Source organism: Rhineura floridana, chromosome 5 (assembly GCF_030035675.1).
Source record: "Rhineura floridana isolate rRhiFlo1 chromosome 5, rRhiFlo1.hap2, whole genome shotgun sequence".
In the NCBI taxonomy this organism is placed as follows: Eukaryota; Metazoa; Chordata; class Lepidosauria; order Squamata; family Rhineuridae; genus Rhineura; species Rhineura floridana.
In genome coordinates this window covers 55114762-55135742 of record NC_084484.1, presented here as the reverse complement: position 1 = coordinate 55135742, position 20981 = coordinate 55114762, and the positions used below count along the sequence as shown (strand labels likewise).

The following is a 20981-nucleotide window of genomic DNA, read 5'->3' as shown; positions in this document are numbered from 1 at the left end:
CTCCATTAAAACAAAAATGACTGATTTTGGCATTCATGTTGTATTTCCTTTCATTTTGCAACTCACAGTCTTGGTTCTAATGTTCACATCCCCCTTAAACCTATAAATGTTTCACCCCTAAAACAATGCTAAACGTAAGCATCTGGATTCAGTCATGTAGCTCATGTGTCAGTGACTTGGTCCCTCCAGTTGTTGCTGAACTACAGCTCACATAACCCCCGGCAAGCATGGCCAATATCCAGGGATAATGGGAGCTGTAGTTCAGCAACATCTCAAGGAGTAAAGGTCCCCACATCATATATTGCCCATTAAATGATGCAATGTCATGAAAAACCTTGAGACGGGATCATAAAAGTAGTCAAGTTGTATGGTTTCTTTCTGCTTAAAGAAAAAAGCTTAAACATGGCACTAAAATGAATAAGGATCTATAGTGCGTTGATTCTATAGTACAAGCTAAGGTTTGTTTTGTTTTTTGCAGGTGTTGGGGGTTCCAATAATGAAGTAGAAGTGTGAAAGTGGTTGGGAAGATAGGCAGTGTAAGATTTCTTTCCTTAACTAGTTGTGAGAAAGTTTGTACCTCTTTAACGAGAACAAGATTTTGCACAAAGAAATGTTGAAGGGAAAATCCTTAAGAGCAATAATGAGCATGGGGTACATAGACTGTTCCCCATCTGCACCCATGTGCTATTTGCAGATCGTCAAAAGGCTGAGGGACACGTCTGGGACCATTCTAGAGGTAATGTGGTTTAATGCTGAATCAAAAATGAAGTGGTTTTGCTGTGCTTTGCCAGGATGTTCTTACTGTTTAAAGCTGTTTTATATTTTCCATTTTTAATGGTGAAATGGAGGAGTATGTGTGGTGTTTTCAATGAATGTATTTGTTTTATGACAGAGGGACTCCATGAAAGATGACAGAAGAAGTTATTGTTATAGCAAAGTGGGATTACACTGCACAACAGGATCAAGAACTTGACATAAAGAAGAATGAACGCCTCTGGCTGTTAGATGATTCCAAAACATGGTGGAGGGTAAGAAATGCGGCCAACAAAACAGGATATGTGCCATCCAATTATGTTGAGAGGAAGAACAGCTTGAAGAAGGGTTCCTTGGTTAAAAATCTGAAAGATACATTGGGTGAGTTCTTTTGGAGTCTTACGTTAAGTCTTTCAAGAAACCAGTTATGTTAAAATGCCCGTGGGGTGAGCATCATGTCAGCATTTCATATGAAAAGGAGTTTGGATATTGTTCAGTAAACATAATTTTAAGCAGCAGAGTACTTTAGTTAGTAAGAAGCTATATTTGTATTAGAGGAAATACAGGCAGAGAGAACTGCCTTCAGATTTCTTTTGTCCTTATTATATTTATCACATTTTGATAAGAATGTACATGCCACAGTCCCCATTTCATCCACAAAAATATAGACTCTTAAATATGTTACACATACCAATAGTGCCAACATGTTAGAGTGTGTTTTTTGTTGGTGTAGTTGTGTTGAACCTTGCTCATGGGAAGTTATTGTGAAATTTAAAAATACTTTTGTCTTCTGGCTTTCCCCCCTACTTTTTCAATTTTTCATGGGGAGTTTAGTGACTAAAGAAGATTCTCTCATGATTCTGTTTTTAGTTTGGTTTTTTCCCTTTCCTCATAACATTTGGTTTAATTGCTAGAGTCATCTGAAACTATCTCTTCCATGGCTATTTTGGTATGGTGTAACTCCTGGTTTTATTTTGTGGCATGCTGAATTGTCCCTAGTCCTATAAATACAGTGATGGAGAAAGTTGAAAACTGAATGATCTCCATTTATTCCTCCAACTGCTATATCAGGAATTTATTTTCTTATTATACTTCCTGTGCTATGTTTTTTTCCTATTTGACCGTAAGTGGCATTTGCTCAATTTATGTGATCATCAAAAAGTTGAGCAGTTCTTGTAGTTTAGAGGAAAATGTTTTTTTAAAATAAATAAAAATCTTGCTTTGCATTTTGAGGATAAAAATTATGGCTCTGATTATGCCCATTTCCCTCTCTTTCATATGGTGTTTTATATTTCTGTACCTTTCTTTGTGTGTTCCTCCTTCTCTCTAGGTTTCTATATTCCTCCTATTTAGGGTGGGTTTTTTGCCCTTGATAAATTCCATTACCTCCTAGTGGAGCCTACTTTTTGTTTTATATGAGCGAATGGATATGCAGATCTGTGTCTTGAGAAAGTCGGAGAGTGTGTGTGCATGCCTGTGTGGTGGTGGGTACATTTCATGGGATCATTTGACAACTTGTACCAGAATCCATGTGGTTGTTTAATATAGACTAAATTGCCAATTTTAAGGTAAAAATGAAATACCGTGCTCTATTAGCCCAAGAAACCTTGAGAATTCTTAATTCTTAAGAATACTTAAATGTTACAAGAAACACAAGATTGTCCCCCAAACATTCTGGCCTCCCTCTCCATTATGTCTAGTATACAGAGTATACTAGATACAGATACAGAGTATCCTGACTACATTTTGCTGTTTCCCCACTTCCATTTCACATCATTGGCTGCCATTGGCAGAGTGGGAAAACAGCTAGAATAATGACATTAGGGTGTGGAGTATCTTTTCCTAAATTCTATAAACTCAATAGGGAGCTCCATGTTTGTTGTAAATTTGGACCTGCCCTAACATTCACTGATAAAGAAATCTGTGAAGAAATGCATCAATTTTTCATGTCACAGAGCAGACAATCCAGTGTAGGTACCATCCTTTTCCTAGCATGTTACTTCAGTGTTGTTGTTATGTGGCTCCAAGTCGACTGTGAGTTATGGCGACCCTGTGAATCAGCGACCTCCAAGAGCATCTGTCATGAACCACCCTGTTCAGATCTTGTAAGTTCAGGTCTGTGGCTTCCTTTGTGGAATCAATCCATCTCTTGTTTGGCCTTCCTCTTTTTCTATTCCCTTCTGTTTTTCCCAGCATTATTATCTTTTCTAACGAATCATGTCTTCTCATGATGTGTCCAAAGTATGATAACTTCAGTTTCATCATTTTAGCTTCTAGTGATAGTTCTGGTTTAATTTGTTCTAACACCCAATTATTTCTCTTTTTCGCAGTCCATGGTATGCGCAAAGCTCTCCTCCAACATCACATTTGAAATGAGCTGATTTTTCTCTTACCCACTTTTTTCACTGTCCAACTTTCACATCCATACTTAGAGATCGGAAATACCATGGTCTGAATAATCCTGACTTTAGTGTTCAGTGATACCTCTTTGCATTTGAGGACCTTTTCTAGTTCTCTCACAGCTGCCCTCCCCAGTCCTAGCCTTCTTCTGATTTCTTGACTATTGACTCCATTTTGGTTAATGACTGTGCCAACGTATTGATAATCCTTGACAAGTTCAATGTCCTCATTGTCAACTGTAAAGTTACATAAATCTTCTGTTGTCATTATTTTAGTCTTTTTGACTTTCAGCTGTAGTCCTGCTTTTGTGCTTTCCTCTTTAACTTTCATCAGCATTCGTTTCAAATCATTACTGGTTTCTGCTAGTAGTATGGTATCGTCTGCATATCTTAAATTATTGATATTTCTCCCTCCAATTTTCACACCTTCATCTTGGTCCAATCCTGCTTTCCGTATGATATGTTCTGGTTATAGATTAAATAAATGGAGTGATAAAATACATCCCTGTCTCACACCCTTTCCAGTGGGGAACCAGTCAGTTTCTCCATATTGTGTCCTTACAGTAGCCTCTTGCCCAGAGTATAGGTTGCGCATTAGGACAATCAGATGCTGTGGCACCCCCATTTCTTTTAAAGCATTCCATAGCTTTTCATGATCTACACAGTCAAAGGCTTTGCTGTAATCTATAAAGCACAGGGTGATTTTCTTCTGAAATTCCTTGCTCCGTTCCATTGTCCAACGTATGTTTGCGATGTGATCTCTGGTGCCTTTTCCCTTTCTAAATCCAGCTTGGATGTCTGGCATTTCTCGCTCCATATATGGTAAGAGCCTTTGTTGCAGAATCTTGAGCATTACTTTACTTGCATGGGATATTAAGGCAGTAGTTTGTTAATTACTACATTCCCTGGGATCCCCTTTCTTTGGAATTGGGATGTATATGGAACTCTTCCAGTCCGTTGGCCATTGTTTAGTTTTCCATATTTGTTGACAGCTTTTTGTCAAAATGTGGACAGATTCAGTCTCAGTAGCTTGTAGCAACTCTATTGATATGCCATCTATTCCTGGTGATTTCCTTCTTCCGAGTATTTGAAGAGAAGCTTTCACCTCACATTCTAAAATTTCTGGTTCTTCATCATACGGTTCCTCCATGAATGAATCTGTCATCCTGGCATCTCTTTTATAGAGTTCTTCAGTGTATTGCTTCAGTGAGCTAGCTTAATTTTGCCTGTTAATAGTGGGACAAAATCCACATTATCATTCAGATCCAGCCCTAACAGTAAGTAACAAACTGGAATGGGGATACAGATCCTTGTCCACATCAAAATGCTCAGTACAATAGAGCCTGGATGAGGATTGCTGTGTAAATGTGTAACAAAATGTGAATTTGCATCAAAACAGAGACCTGTTTTGTTGGGTGAATATCTCCTGCTAGGTTAAAGTGGTTCACTGTATTGGTGATTCAAAGGTCTTGACTTTATGCCCCATTAAGCTCTGAAGACATTAAGGTCTCAGACACACGGTCAAATAATGGTTGGTGATATAATCAAACTGTGCTATTTAATTATGTAGATATGTTTTTATTCTAGTTGCTGCTATTAGTTAAAGAGAAGAATCAGGCAACAGGAATTAACAGTAATAGCAGGCATTTGCCAATAGTGAAGATTTGCTTACTACATTATAGGATGTGGCTTCTTTGTCTTTTCACTCTCAGTTCTTTGCATGGGAATAAACAAGCATACAAAAAGATTGGAGGGTAGGAAAAAGCACATTCATTTAAATGTTTGATCCAAGTATGTATCCTATGTCCTGATAATATAGATCACCATAAAGAAGTCATTGCATATTAATCCAAGCAAGTTAAAAATAATTTGTAAATGGTGGCTTCATTAATTTTAGATGCCGTAGCCAGTGAATTGAGACTGATAGTTGCAGTTTTGGAGACATGGACGGTCATACAATGATGGGGCTCTACTGTATATTTGTTTTGTCTATATATGTATATATATTTGTTTTCTCTAGTTTTTGCAGACTGAAATGTGTTTATTATGTTGTTTTATTCTTGCTATGGAAGCCGCCTTGAGGTCACCTGGTGATCAAAAGCGGAATACAAATATACTAAATAAATAAATAAATAATAGATTTTTTAAATTAAAAACGAACTTTTACCTTACTTTAATTGATAACATTTTGATCTCTTAGGACCAAACTTAATGTGACATGGGAAATCCATTATTAGGATCTGCCATGGTTTTTGTTGTTGTTGTTTGCTTGTTTTAATAAATAGCAGCTGCTTGGCCCCCTGAATTGTATTGGGACTGTGGCATTCATGGAGGTGCTAATGCTAATCATTCCTCCACCACCATTCATGCCAGTTAAAATCCATCCTTCTGCCTGCTATTACGTAAAGAGAGGGTCAATCTCCTTTCCATGCTCCAGTCCCTACCATATTCGGGTCTCCTTTGGTTCTTAAGTTTCTTTTTTCTTTTTTAATGGAGATGCATGCATTTGTGTCGTTAAGAAACATGAAGAAAGACAGCAGGCAGAAGGAACAGTGAGGCCCCTTCCATTGGCCTACATTCCTACCCATTTCACTGTTTCCACTTTAGCCACATTCAGAAGATAGTTTTAACTTCTAGAGGAAAGAATTCTATGATCTGTAGGTCAGCCATGGAAAATTCCTGTGCATGTACACTTGCCATTTAGGTCAATAGGCTTTGTAGGTCAAAATCCAGTGTTGTGAATTGTGTCTAGAAGGCTAGAGGACGTCACAGCTAGACTTCAAGGGTGCCAATATTATGTGCTCACTATGAGCTGTATAGTTAGAAGGCCACCATATTTATCACTCGCTTCATCCCTGTAATAGTCAGTGAGAGTCCTGCTCAGAGTGCATTTCTAGCCTTGACGTCATGAAAGCATGAATGAAAATTGCCTGGTGTAAATTGGGGGCGGGGAGGTCATAGCCTTTTCTCCAGATACTGTTGGGTGACTTTCAGCAATCTGAAATCATGCTGACTTGACAGTAGGTTTTGCCGTATGGCGTGAAAGTAAAATATACAAGAATTAGCAATACCTGAAACATTTGGGAAATACATTTTTATTGTTGTTCAGAATTTGTCTCCAAATGTTGCTGTGAAGTCGTTGTTTATAACAGGCATACCTGCTTTTTAACAGCACTTTCTGCATCAACACACTAATTGAGTGTGGTCGTTATTTCAGCAATATTTGAATTTGAAGGTAGTAGTACAAACGGTTACAGTTCTTGTTTTTACAGTTTACGGTTCTTGGAAGCAAAATATATTGTCTGTTGTTGGCTTTTTTCTTTTTCACTTAACTTCCTGTTTGTTTGAAAGTTTGCTAGAAACTGGTAGCTATTTCCGTTTTGAATGTGACATGGTTTGTTAGCAGTCAGGATGGTTTATTTGCCACCCCTTCCCATTTCACCACCAAAGGAAATGCAGCATTTATTTAGATGTTAGCTTGGTTGCCTGAGGGCTTTGTTGTGTCCTTGCTGTAGGGTTGGGTTTTTGGTTATTCCCTTGTGCATGCAGCATGCACACCCCATTTTAAAGGTGTAGTTTGGTTGGTCTTTCTGTCTGGAGTTAAGATTATTGTGACCAAATGTTTAAGAATCTCACTTGAGAGAGAATTGCTTTGCCTGACGCAAACATTTAGGACTGCAGCCCTAAATGCTGGAGTCTTCAGTTTGGTACACAGACACAACTTAGCTTCTTAAATTCAAAATCATCTATTTACCTTTATTGATTGATTGTTGACCTGTTTCCAAGGTGTCCTATTAAAAGGAGATCTGGTATCAGATACCTGGTATCAGGTACGGAAATAATTGAGAATTTTTTTCCTTCTCCATTGATAGCGAGGGCTACTTCACACCTGGATGTAATCACTGGATATTGATATTATTGAATGGTATGCATGCATGCATGAATGTTTGTGACTCAGTAAGTATAGCATGCAGTGATTATTTGCAGATCTGAATTTATTTCTAAAGCTTGTACCTATCCTTCAACAGTCAGTCAGCATTCCCAGGACAGCTCAGGAAGCCTGAAATTGCATGTCCCCTGACATGAACCCAAACATTATCATTATTATTATTATTTTCAATTTATTACCCACCCTTCACCATAAGTTCTGAGGGCAAGTTGCAACAATTTGTAATACAATATGAAAAACAGTTTAAAACAAATTACATTCACAAGAATAAGATGTCGTAAAAAGGCCAGGGCAAAGAGTTGTGTCTTCAGCATACAATGAAAACTGCATAATGAAGATGCTAAATGCACCTCTGTGTGTATGTGAGAGTGGGGAGATTGCACAACTTAGGGGCTGACACAGAGAATGCCCTCTCTTCAGTAGTCTTCAGTTGCAGCTGTTAACACAGTCTCTTGTGAATTATAAGGGATGAGTATCATTTGATAAATATGCATGTGTGAATAAGCAAGTTGTGTCCCAGAAGAGAACAAGCAAAGATTACATAGTTCTGTACCAAGCAATTATCTAACTTAAATAGTATTGGAACAAAGATGTTGAACTGATTCACATGTAATACTAGTTTGTTTAGCCTAATAAAGTAATTTGCCAGATGGTGTGGAGGACATTCTTATCTAGGGATGACACCTCCTACTGGGTTGATAGGCAGGGTGTTCAGAAACCTTCTCCAGGGGGAGGAGTCATCCCATCCTCTAGACCAACCCTGCCTATGGTCTTTGACAGTTGGGACTTTCTTTTCTCTATATTCAAGACCTTTCTTTTTGTGGTTTGATACTCTCAAGTGAGCGTAATCCTCTCCTTTTTCATTTCTGCCTGCTATTTGCCTTCCTGTGTTCGTTTTTTTCTCTTCTTTGTGTCGGTTGCTTCTCCTTTCCCCCCGGCTGCTGCTGACTACAGGTCACAGGGGGTGGAGTGTTTAGGCTTGTCGATCAGACGACTGGAGGGCGAGCGGCCACAGAATCTGTCTCCTAGTGGGTCCGCCATTTTAATTGTTTTCAGTTGCCACTTATAGCCACTTGGCCCCAACAGCTCCATTGGTGAAATGAGTCTCGCAAGCTTTGTACAGAGCAGGATCACTTTAGCTTGCTCAGCCCCCGATCTCCTAATCAGGAGTGCTGGTGGGCTAGCACTTCTTTGTTAACAGCCGTGAAGAACGTCTTTCCGTTGAGCGGTGTGGTCAGCAAGCACTGCATCGCGCCTGGGTTGGTTTTTTCCTGCGCTTTCCTTGTTGCACTGGGCTGCCGTCGCCTTTTTACTTCATGGCTTGTCCTGGTGCCTCATCAGCTTTCCAGTACTGCCAACTGGTGAGAGAGCTGTCAGATGAGAATGTCTCCATTGCAAGTGGACTGAGGCAGCAGGTAGTGGAACTTTCACTTTCACCCAGTGCACAGAGTGTTGGGGTGAGTTCTCCCTTTTCCCCTGATCCCCAAGAATTCCTGGTTGCCTTTCCACTGCAGAGGGAATTTCCCAAATTCCTGACATGGGTTAGGAGTATATTTCTTCCAAAATGACGGATTCCCTGCACTTTGTTCACAGATGCCAGGGTTCAAAGTCCTCTAGGAAAAGGGATCATGGTGGAAAGCACAAGCACAAATCTAAAGTTAAGAGACATAGGAGGGGGAGGTCCCATGGAACATGAGGCTTCATGGGCTCTCCCTCTTCTTCTACACATTCTTCCAGAAATTCATCCCCCTCTGGGGGGAACCTATCAGGAAGCGTATAAGGAAGGTTTCTGACCCTGCCTTGCAGAAGGCGCAGCCTGAAGTGGAGCAAGCGACTCTCCATAGAAATGTTGATGCTGTTGCATTTCAGGTGTCAGCAACAGCCTCTTTGTCTTTGCCAGGGCAATGTTCATGTGGGCAGAGGAGATGGGCCTTAGAGAGGATACTCCTAAACTGGTCAAAGATGGGTTGAAAAAGGTGGTGTATGCTGCTGCTCTTTCAGCTGATGCCTCTCTAGATGCCTTGCAATATGCGTCACAATCCATGGCCTCCACAACCGTAGTGCACCGCAACATCTGGCTGCAACAGTGGGAGTTTTATGCAGGTTCTCAGGTCCATCTTACTGCTTTGCTTTTGCAGGGGCTAAGCTTTTTGGAGAGCCTCTAGAGGCCTATTTGGTGGAGACTAAAGACAAGATTAAAGCATTGCCCTCAGCAAGGCAAGAAGACCATAAGATCAGCCAAAACCAGTTTTTTGTGTGGACAATGTCAGTTCACTAGAAACAGGGATTTCTCCTCATTAAAACCAAGATGGGACAAGCAGGATAGGGTGGAGAATGTCCCCCTCCAGATCAGGAAGTTCGTCCTTCACCTCCTGCAAGTTCCAGAAGGGGACTAAAAAGCCTTCTGCCTCTTGACTTGTGGAATACCATTCCTTTCTCACCTGTGGGAGCTTAGTTGCTATACTTTTGCTCACAAGTGGAAGGAAATCCCATATGGCAAATGGATGTTGGACACTGTCTCAAATGGATATGCTCTAGAATTCATCAAAATTCCCTTCAGTAAGTTTGTTCCCACTTCAACATCAAGGAGACTGGAGAAACATGGCAATTATCTGATGGCCATTCATCATCTGCTGGACATAGGAGCCATCAAAACAGTTCCTCCCTTGCAGCAGAAGTCGGGTCTATTCAATTATTTTCTTAGCCAAAAAGAAATGGCAATATCTGAGCCATATTTGACCGCAAATGGCTGAACAAATGAGTCACCAAAAAGCACTTAAAAATGGTGACCCTTCGATCCATCGTTGCAGCACTAAGGAAAGGAGATTGGATGACGTTCACATTCCAATCAGGAGTTTCATTGTGGTTTTCTCCACTTCTCCTACAACATACACTTCAAATACAGAGCTCCACCATTTGGCCTGTCTTTGGCGACCAGGGTGTTTACCAAGGGACTGGTGGTGCATCTACATTCCAGGGGTGTGAAGCGTCACCCCTACCTGGTTTATACCTTGATCAGGGCTCCATCCAGGAAACACTGTGTTCTGGATACCAAATTGACTATGGATTACCTGCAAGCAGTCTGATTCTTGGTAATCAAGAGTTCTGATATCTTCTCAGGAACTTACCCATCTCAGGGTTTAGCTCAACATGTCCCGCTTTCGAATGCCTTTGACATCAGAGTGGGTGGAAAAGATAAAATGTCTTATGTTGCAAATGATGCCTGGAGACAGACCATAGCTGATGACTCTACGGGCCTCCAGGGTTTGATAGAGTCAGCATTCGAAACAGTCTTTTGGGCCAAGTATTACTTGTGACAGCTGCAGCAGCTTTTTCTTCCATTCCAGGAGCAGATCATTCTCTGATGGCACAGGCTGGTGTCAGTTCCTCCATCTGTGAAGTTGAACATCTGTTAATGGTTGGGTCCTCATCGACTCACAGAAGGGGTTAGTTTGGAGAACACTCTATGGGTGATTATTACAACGGATGCAAACCTCTGTGGCTGGGGGCCCCACATGGATCAGAGAGTGGTCCAGGGAACCTGGCCATGGGGGGAGTTGGACCTGAGCATCAGCGTGTTGTAACTGAGGGCTGTTTGGCTGGCCTTGAAGGCATTTGCTTCAGAAATAGATGGTGTGCACATTTTATTACGCACCGACATTATGGCAACCAAAGTCTATGTGAACTAACAAGGGCACACGTTTGGGAGCACTCATCTCCAAAGCGAACCACCTCTTCAGGTGGTCGGAGCATCACCTGCCTTTGTTGAAGGCTGAACACCTTGCAGGGACTCAGAATTTGATTGCCAATTGGTTGAGCCCGACAGACATCAAGGAGGCAGAGTGGCAGCTGTATCCTCGAGTGTTTCGTTATCTGACGAAGATATGGGGCCTCCTACGGATAGATCTGTTTGCGAATCAGGAGAATGCTCAGGTGGAAATGTTCTTTTCCAGACACCCTTGTCCCCTGGCCAGGGGGACAGATACATTTGAGATGGTCTGGGCTTAGTGCACCCACCATCAAACATCAGGCTGCAGCACGCAGTAGCATGCTGTCCAGTTTAGGGGATCTGTCTTTGTTTTCCTATTCTTTGTATAAACATTTTCTCATGGGGGTAGCCTTGGTTTCTCCCAAGGTAGTTCACAGATTTCCAACATGGAATCTTAATTGGGTGTTTTAGGCTCCACTGGTGCCCCTTTTGAGCCCATGGCTAGCCCGTTAAAACTGCTAACTTCAAAACTGTTTTTGGTGGCCATTACCTTGGCTCAAAGGAGATTGAATTGGGGGCTCTATCATGTGACCCCCAGCTTTGTGTTTTTCATCAGGATAAGGTGGTGCTGCGCCCAGACACGGGGTTTATTCTGAAGGTGAATTCAGTGTTTCATAGATCTCAAGAGATGGTTTTACCTTTTTTCTGCCCCAACCCTTCATGGTCTCAAGAGAGGTGGTGGCATTCTTTGGATATCCAAAGGGTTCTTCACTTTTTTTGGACTGGCTGTCAGAATTTAGGAGGTCGGAGTCCCTTTTCGTGGCTTTTTCAGGTCCTTCTAAAGGGAAATATTTTTCCACGTCTTCTATCTCTCGTTGGGTAAGGGGACAGTCACTCAGGCTTACAGGGCTCTGGGGAAATCTCCATTAGAAGTCATGGTGCATTCTCTGAGAGGGGCGGCTGCTTTGGCTGCTTGTAGGGGTGGTTTTCCTGTGTTGGAAATCTGCAGGGCAGGTGGCTACCTGGGCGTCTCCTCACACCTTTGTTAAACATTCCAAGAAAGATTCACTTTCATCAGCTGATGCGGCTTTTGGGAGGACAGTTCTCTAGAGAGTGTTGGCCTGATTGGAATGGCAGAGGAAGACCACCCAGGAAGGTGGAGGTACTGCTCTGGTACATCCCTATATAGGAATGCCCTCCACCCGTCTGACAAAAATGGGATTTTTTACTTACCGTAAATTTCTATTTGAAGAAAGGGGTGGGGGACATTCCACCCATCTCTTTCCTCTGCAGCTACTCTCTGGAGTGTGGGGTGGTGGAGTTTTTAGGGTTTCTGCCAGTGCCTCATATATTGCACACACTGTTTAGATTGGTGTTTGTGTTGTCTGGTTCTCTGTTTTTGTTTTGTTTTCTAATGAACAGGGTGCCCCGCTTGAAGACATTCAGTGGGAAATGTGGTCATTGGGGTCAAGGAGTGGTCTCTGCTCTGTCAGTTCGGTCTGGAGGGCAGGACGACTCCTCCCCCTGGAGGGGAGGTGAAAGGTTTCTGAAGACCCTGCCTATCAGTCCAGTAGGAGGAGTCATCCCTATGTAGGAATGTTCTCCATCTCTATCTTCAAATAGAAATTCATAGTAAGTAAAAAATTCCCATTTTTAACCATGGTTTCTTTGTTCCAATGAACCACAGTTGTAAGCGATGGTTTGTTGGTGGATTATGAACCTTGGCTTGTTCTAACTACAGCATGTTGTTATGTGAGAACCCAGGATGCTTTGTTTGCCCCCCCCCAATGCTAGCTAAACTAAGCTAAGCCATGTCACAAGGGCAGCATGAAAACAAAATTGCTTCCATGGCTAAGTTGCTCTCACTTGTGCTTTGCCAGAAGAACTCCCTAGTAACTGCCTGGCAGCAGGCTTCTTCCCCCACCCCATTCTTCCACTACATGCTCTCCCACACAAGGCAGGTTTGCTGCCAAGGAGGGGAGAACTTAATCAATTGTAACCTAGTTCTCATGACTAGCATCTAAAACGTGTTAAATAGGGAATTGAAGAAGTTAAATGAACAGTATACCATGACATTCCAATTTTAAAAAGTATGGGGATACACAGCAATTGTTTGAAAAGTATTTCCATAGGTAAATCTGGTTAAAAAAAACAAAACCCAAAGCTCCTTACTGTACAGAAATACACTCCTTGGAGGAAAAAAACCTAGCTTTACATCTACACTCAATATTGCTAATTAAAACAGCCTGTTGCCTGAAGTTTGCAACTCCATGAGTTGCGGGGTAATTTTCACAAACCCAGAAACAATAATTTCTAGCTTTGGTGGCCTGGTGTTTCTATGTGCAGCCGTTCTGTGCTTTTAGAGATGGGTTGCCATACCCAAAGTAGGGGTTCTGAAATATTGCAACCCACAATTTAAAGGACCATTCAGTCAACAATGGAGACCTTTCGATATTGCTCATATATACCTTTTAACACGGGCCTTCTCGCTGGCAGACAAGGAATTGCTAGATACCCAATCATGGCATCTCAGAGAGTCAAGGCACAATTCTGGCCAGATGAGGCAGTCCCAGTGTTCACAGATCTCTCTATCTCACTACAAGTACAGGAGGGACTTGCGCATCAGTTTTGGAAAGATGCCATTTTCACCTGGCTCTTCACAGAGATATGTCAGTGGGGCTACCACTGCAGTGCCGTCCAGTGCAGGATGAAGATGAATGCCTGGAAGAAGGAGGTCAGTGAAGTCACCACCCACAGCCACTTTGGAGTGGAACCCAGGGTGATGCCCTTCTGTGATAAGTTGGCAACCATCTTAGATAACAGACATGATTCAGCCCTACACCGCGGTCAGTGGCATCAGGGTTCCCGACGAGTGAGCAGAATAGACCCAGATGAGTTACAGTGACTACATCCAGGACAACTACCTCACCTTCACCAGGAACATCTGGCTAATTGAGGCCTACCCTACAATAAGTTGGCTCTCAGGCTATTAGAGGAGCTGAACAGTGGGGAAGAGATGGTCAATACAGCTGACATTGCTGTTCAGTAAGCCTTTGATCCTGCTGACTCCATCTTAAAGCAAACAGGCAATATATCTGGTATGAGGAGCTGTCTCAAGGTGAGTGTGTTTCTATCCTCATTAGCCCAACTGAACTTTGTGCTTACTCTCCTAGCAGAGCTTTGCACATGCATGCTTGTTTTGAAGAAAAGGTTCTAACAATTTCTTTCTCACTTTTTTTTTACACTTTAAGCTGATTAATATGAACACTAACCTGAGGAAGTGGAAAACTGGGATCCTCCTCAGCAGCAGCTGCAAGAAGAAATGCCACTAACCAATGCATAGAGGGCAGCAAGGAACAGGAAAAAGACTGACTGTGTACCTCTCACAGAGGTCTTGGTAAAGTTGTTACAGGCAAAGGATATAGAATGGTCAAGACTAGTTACCAGGTGGACAAACGTGAAGTTGAATGCAGATTTTGGGCCAGACAGATTTCAGCCTGGTGCACGAGACATGCTGGTACAAGCGTTAGGTAAACAGATGGATATAGCTGTGAATATCCTGCTTTTGAATGGTACATGGCTGAGAGAGCACTTTGGTGATGTAATGATTGCCTGGGAAGTTGCATTCCTCCACTATAACAGATGTATCTGCCAATGGATTAGATTACACATCAATAAGTGCAAGACCCATTTTAGCATCTACACATCCCTCTTACCTCTGCCTCAAATCTATGTTTCCATTTCCTTGTGATCGTCCCATTGCCATAAACCTCCCTGGGAATGAAGAGGAGGTATGAATGGGGAAGGGAAGGGGAAATTCCCAGTAAGCTATGAAATGACTAACTTTGGCTATTGAATAGTTTCAAAAGTTCTGTGGTTTACTTACATCAAGCTGCTTCTTTTAAGTTAAGAGTGAAGTATTACAAGTGGGTGTAGTGTGAAAACTGCTACTGCCATAAGGAAATACAGAAATTGTTAAAATGCTTACTAATCAAAATGAGTTTTTGTCATTTTTTTGTACAAAAAAGTAAAAAAAATACAAAAAAGTACAAAATTGTGTTGGAGTAATGTTAAAATTTAAGGTTCTCTTATTGAAATGTTAAGAAAATGGTTACCTGGAAGTGTTTAATTCTTAACTGTATTTTATGTATTTTCACATAAAATTTTTACAGTTCTTAAAATCTATTTTCATGTTTGTGTTTTTACTGTGTATGATTTCATTGTGAGCTGCCCTGAGTGCCCTACTGCAGGGTAGAAGGGCTGGGTAGAAAAGTTTTAAATAAATAATAAATAAACTCTAAAGCTGGTCATATGTGGGCATTGCCTATTGGAAGATGTGGGCATTGTTGGATACCCAGCTATTAAAAAACTATAAAGATCTGTGAATAATCCTGTACTAATCCCACAAATACTATTTTGGCCTTTGTGTCAGCACTAACTTTCCGATAGAAAAGTCTAGAGAAAGAGCCCTAATTGACAAAAGTTTACAAAGTAATGAGGGAATGAACTGCAAGATAAGGATGCTTAAAGAAAATAGTGTTTATACTTTTAGATCAATGCAGAGGGGGGAATTTCTCAGCAGAGAGGCAGGCTTGTGTTCCTTACAAATATGCAAAAAGTGTCCATGCATTTTTCAGTTGCATGCTTGCAATTTTCAAGATGCAGTTGCAAAGTTTGAGGCTTTGAATAGCTGTTCAGCTGTGCATTCTGATGTTGGCATTCTTCTGCTTGGAATACTGAGTTCTTTTGCCCAGCACAGAATTAGTTTTTTTAAAAAAAATAGAGAAAATGGACAGTGAAACAGAAGTGAGTTACTAAGAATTAAATATATGCTTCTGTTTCCATCGGAAATAGCATTTTGTGTGAGAGTGCATTTGGGCTGGGTTATAAACTAAAAATGGCTGCCTTTCTTTGGTTGGTTGATCAAAGGTGGTGGTGAAGATTTACAGTGTGTATTTCATTAATAAATCCTATTTTCTGTTGCTTCACAAACCCTATTTTTGTTTCTATGCTAATGAACACCACACCCAGATAACTCCATACTCAAAACAGCATCCTCTCATTTCCCAGAGCTATACAGTTAAGAACTGTAAAGGTATTCAGTACTCCAAACTGGAGCTGAGTGCCTAAACTTTAGATCTAAATATGGTTATTTTACTGGAGTGGGCACACATACTGGAATGAAGTTATGTGAAACACTAGGGAATGTGCAGTGAGAGTATAGTTCAGGCAGGGGGATGTCTCCCCGAGAGTGAGTGGTGGTAGCTGTTGTGATTACCTATATGGAAAAGATGCAGAAATGAATGAGGGAGAGAGGAGTACAAGATGACTCCAAGGAAGAATAAAGAAAGATGTTCCTGTTCTCCCATCACTGTATTATTGTGCCATATTACAGGACAGGACAGGACAGGACTCCTACTTGCCGCCCTGGGCTTCTACTGGGAGGAAGGGCGGGATATAAATCTAATAAATAAGCATACTATGTCCATTTTTGAAAGTCCAGCGACATGCAACTAAACAGCTTCTTAGAGCTGCTTTTTGTACATCTTTCAGCTATGTTTCCCTTACCTCTTCAGAGAAAGTTATTGCTGATTACCTATATTCGGTGGGAGATAAATCTTTGAAATTCTCTGCATATTTGCTCAGAAATAAGTCCTGCAGAGTTCAGCAAGACTCATTTCCTAGTAGGTATGCTCTGGAGCTGTGGTCCCTAACCTTCATAACTTTATACGAATTGTCTTTAGTGAAAAATTAAATTAAATTAAAATGGCTAATGTAGTATCTGCAAACCTATAACAGCTATCACATAGTGTCAACCATAGTCTCTAGGATCTTTAATTTTAATCTTTAATTTAATTATAAAGCTTGTAAATTGTTTATTTTTATGATGCAACAGCCCAAAACATCATCTGTAGTAGAATCGGGGCCCAGAATGAAATAGGTGCTATATAAGTGATAAATGTAGAGGGCATCTTTGCTTTAGATCAGTGAAATTGTGATAGGACATTAAGCCAGCCTGATTTTCAGAAACAGCAACATCATAAAGCTGAGACTTCTGGTTTCTCCAGTTTCTGTTTCTTGTGTGAATCCTCCTCCATGTCAACAGCCAATACAGTAAAACTCCTGCAGAAAACATAAAGAGATGATTAAGCATGTCAGTCTTGTCAATCTCCGTATTGTAGAATATAATTACATTTTTGGAAGTTATGGTTGCCTGATTTCAAACAAGCAATTCTATTTATGGAGTGCAACATGATAAACTGCTAAATACTGAATACAATATGGAAACAGCTTTTGAAGACTAAGTGGCTTTATGACTTTTCCCTGTCTGAGGAAATAATTAACCCTTCCTTTCCCCGCCTAAGCTCAGAATAGTGGTCTGACTGATGCAACTGTTTCCATCATGCACTACCACTTCTCTTCCCATTTTAGTTTTACTTCTTTTAAATAACATAATAAAGTAAGCCAAATAGTTCAAGCAACAAGGACAATTGTTCCAGAATACTTTAAGCAAAGCTAGCCAAATGCCTGTTATGAGGAGAGTGGGGAGTGAAGGTGTGGTGGATGGAAAATATGTCTATTTCAGGGGGTGAGGAAGAAGAGAGATTAACATAACTGTCTCCATTGGCTGTCTACATTAGAGATAAATGGGACATTCTGACATTTCTGTTTATGGAGTCCAGGCACTTTATGTTGGGCACGGTGGACATGTTTAGCTACCACTTGCAAAATACCACTTATTGGAATGAGAGCTAGACTAGTAAACCCAGTTCCTCAATGAGAGTTTTGCTTCTCTCCTCCTGCAAAAAAGAGCCCTGTCAATTACAGCCTGTTTCCATTAGGTTTCATGGGACAAAACAAACTACTAAGAATTCAACCTGCTCCCTTCCCTGTGATTTTTGCGCTTGCCTCCCCAGGGAGCTCAAAATGTCACTCAGATGCTTTTCTTAAAGCAGGTTGGATAACAATTGGACATATATTCCATTGATATGATGGGGCTTTAAGTGATTAAATGTCCAGTGAGTGAAACTCTGCTTTTTCCTATGTAAAGGAATGAACCAGAAACAAAACCATGACTTTGCAGATTAAAAAGTATAAATATGATATGATAGATGATGTGTTCTGTTACTTACTGTTCAAATTATGAATATTTCTATTGTCAACAAGTACCAAATTGCAGATAAATGCTGTTCTGTCCAGTAACTGCCTTCTCTCTCTTCTGGAAATTTGGAGAATAATCCTGAGCATGTTTACTCAGAAGGATGTCTTGCTGTTTTCAGTGGTAACTGTGTATAGGACTGTAGGCTTAGGCTTCAGGTAAGTGATCTGCTTAATGCTCAGCTTTAGCAAGAGAGCAAAATGGAAATTCTTAATTTCATAACTGTTCCATATAGTGCAGAAGCCATGTTCCTAGGTTTTTTGGGTTATTGTTATAATACTCCTGAGAAATAGAAAGACTGGTTAAATTGCCAGGCCCTGCAGGAGAAAGAAAGCATCGCCCAAGGGAAGGAGAGGCTGCTGCTGCTGTGCTGCTGCTGCTGCGGGACCACCACCTCCACCACCCTTCCCAGAGGGACTTCTGCCTGGCAGGACCAGGCCCCAGGTACCCAGCCAGCCAGGACTGATTCTTACCACCTGTCCCTCTTTGGAGGGATACATAAGCCGGCTGGCTGAGGTGGCCTGGGAGACCCAGGCCCTGCAGGAGGAAGAGACCATCGCCCAAGGGAAGGAGAGGCTGCTGCTCTTGCTGCTGCTCTGCTGCTGCTGCTGCCGCCGCCGTGGGACCACCACCTGGCAGGACCAGGCCCCAGGTACCCAGCCAGCCAGGACTGATTCTTACCACCTGTCCCTCTTTGGAGGGATACATAAGCCGGCTGGCTGAGGTGGCCTGGGAGACCCAGGCCCTGCAGGAGGAAGAGACCATCGCCCAAGGGAAGGAGAGGCTGCTGCTCTTGCTGCTGCTCTGCTGCTGCTGCTGCCGCCGCCGTGGGACCACCACCTCCACCACCCTTCCCAGAGGGACTTCTGCCTGATCCGTCCCCGGAGACTAATGAATCCTGAGGGTTTTCTGATGGCTCTAGGGAATTTTCCGGCTGATAGAATTGACGGTCCTGTCGAAACCCTGGCCATGCTGTGGAATACGGAAATGGCCCGGGCAGTTGACACGATCGCCCCGGTGCACCCTCTCCGTTGCAGAGCTCAGTTGGCTCCCTGGTTTACTCCGGAGCTAAGAGTGATGAAGCAAGAAAGGAGACGGCTTGAGTGCAAATGGAGGCGAACTCCCGACGGCTGTAATCATGCACTTGTGAAGCTCTCTACCAAACTCTATGTGAAGGCAGTGAGAGCAGCAAAGAAGCAATACTTTGCTGTCTCTATTCAGTCATCCCTTAACCGCCCAGCGGAACTTTATAAAGTTGTCCGGGGACTTTTACACTCTGGTCCCCAGGACGCAATAACACCATCAATTGCCCGCTGTAATGAGTTTGCGCGACACTTTCGTGATAAGATCATGAACATCCGCCGGGACCTTGACTCCATTATTGTAGCAGTTGATCCTAATGAGGTATCCAGAGCACAGTCTTGTCCTGTTTTATTGGATGAGTTTCAGTTGGTACAGCTCGAGGATGTGGACAAGGTGCTTGGACAGGTGCGGGCGACCACTTCTGCTCTGGATCCTTGCCCCTCATGGCTAATAAAAGCTAGCAGGAATGGAACAGCCGGCTGGGCCAAGGAGGTGATTAATGCCTCTTTACGAGAGGGAGTGGTCCCACCCTGCCTGAAACAGGCGGTGGTGAGACCGCTCCTAAAAAAATCCTCCTTGGACCCTGATAATTTGGACAACTATAGGCCAGTAGCAAATGTCCCATTCCTGGGCAAGGTTCTAGAGCGTGTGGTCGCTCGCCAACTCCAGGCTCTCTTGGATGAAACTGATTATCTAGACCCATTTCAATCGGGCTTTCGGCCGGGGTTTGGTACAGAAACGGCCTTGGTCGCCCTGTATGATGACCTCTGTCGGGAGAAAGACAGAGGGAGTGTAACTCTGTTGGTTCTCCTTGATCTCTCAGCGGCGTTTGATACCATCGACCATGGTATCCTTCTGGAGCGACTTACGGATTTAGGAGTGGGAGGCACTGCTTGGCGGTGGCTCTGCTCCTATCTCGGGAATCGTCTCCAGAAGGTGATGCTGGGGGAACATTACTCGAGTCCCTGGGTACTCCAATATGGGGTCCCGCAGGGTTCAGTTCTGTCCCCCATGCTTTTTAATATCTATATGAAGCCGCTGGGTTTGGTCATCAGGAGTTTTGGAGTGCGTTTCCAGCAATATGCTGATGATACGCAGCTCTACTACTCCTTTTCATCTTCCTCAGGTGAGGCTGTTGATGTACTAGACCGCTGCCTGGCCGCGATAATGGGCTGGATGAGAGCTAATAAACTGAAACTCAATCCTAACAAGACTGAGATGCTGTTGGTGGGAGGACCCTCTGCCCAGATGGTTGACGTTCGACCTGTCCTAGATGGGGTTACACTCCCCCTAAAGGAACAGGTACGTAGTTTGGGGGTCTTATTAGATCCGCTCCTGTCACTTGAGGCTCAGGTAGCCTCGGTGGCACGGAATGCATTCTACCAGCTCCGGCTGGTAGCCCAACTACGACCCTATTTGAGCAAGGAGCATCTTGCCTCAGTTATCCATGCTATGGTAACCTCTAGATTGGACTACTGTAATGCACTCTACGTGGGGCTACCTATGAAGACGGTTCGGAAACTTCAGCTAGTGCAAAATGCTGCGGCCAGAGTTCTCACTGGGACAAAGAAATTTGACCATATAACACCTGTCCTGGCGCAGCTGCACTGGCTACCGATATGTTTCCGGGCCAGATTCAAAGTGTTGGTTCTTACCTATAAAGCCCTAAACGGCATCGGACCGCAATACCTGATGGAGCGCCTCTCTCGCTATGTACCTACCCGTTCACTACGCTCGACGTCGAAGGCCCTTCTCCGGGTCCCAACCCATAAAGAGGCCCGGAGATCAACAACTAGATCTAGGGCCTTCTCGGTGGTGGCCCCCGAACTATGGAATGCCCTCCCAGACGAGATACGCCTGGCGCCTTCTCTGTTATCTTTTCGGCGCCAGGTAAAAACTTACCTTTTCGCCCAGGCTTTTTAAATTTTG

The 20981-nt window shown here is 42.7% G+C and overlaps 1 protein-coding gene across 3 annotated transcripts in view; it reads left to right on the top strand.

Moving 5' to 3' along the window:
• NCK2 (NCK adaptor protein 2) overlaps nt 1–20981 on the top strand; it is a 107475-nt gene that overhangs the window by 68043 nt on the left and 18451 nt on the right. For all 3 annotated transcript variants that reach the window (XM_061626777.1, XM_061626778.1, XM_061626780.1), the window contains exon 3: nt 893–1134. In XM_061626777.1, the coding sequence (XP_061482761.1) occupies nt 909–1134 (226 nt within the window). In that variant the 5' untranslated portion in view covers nt 893–908. The remainder of the gene's footprint in view (nt 1–892; nt 1135–20981) is intronic.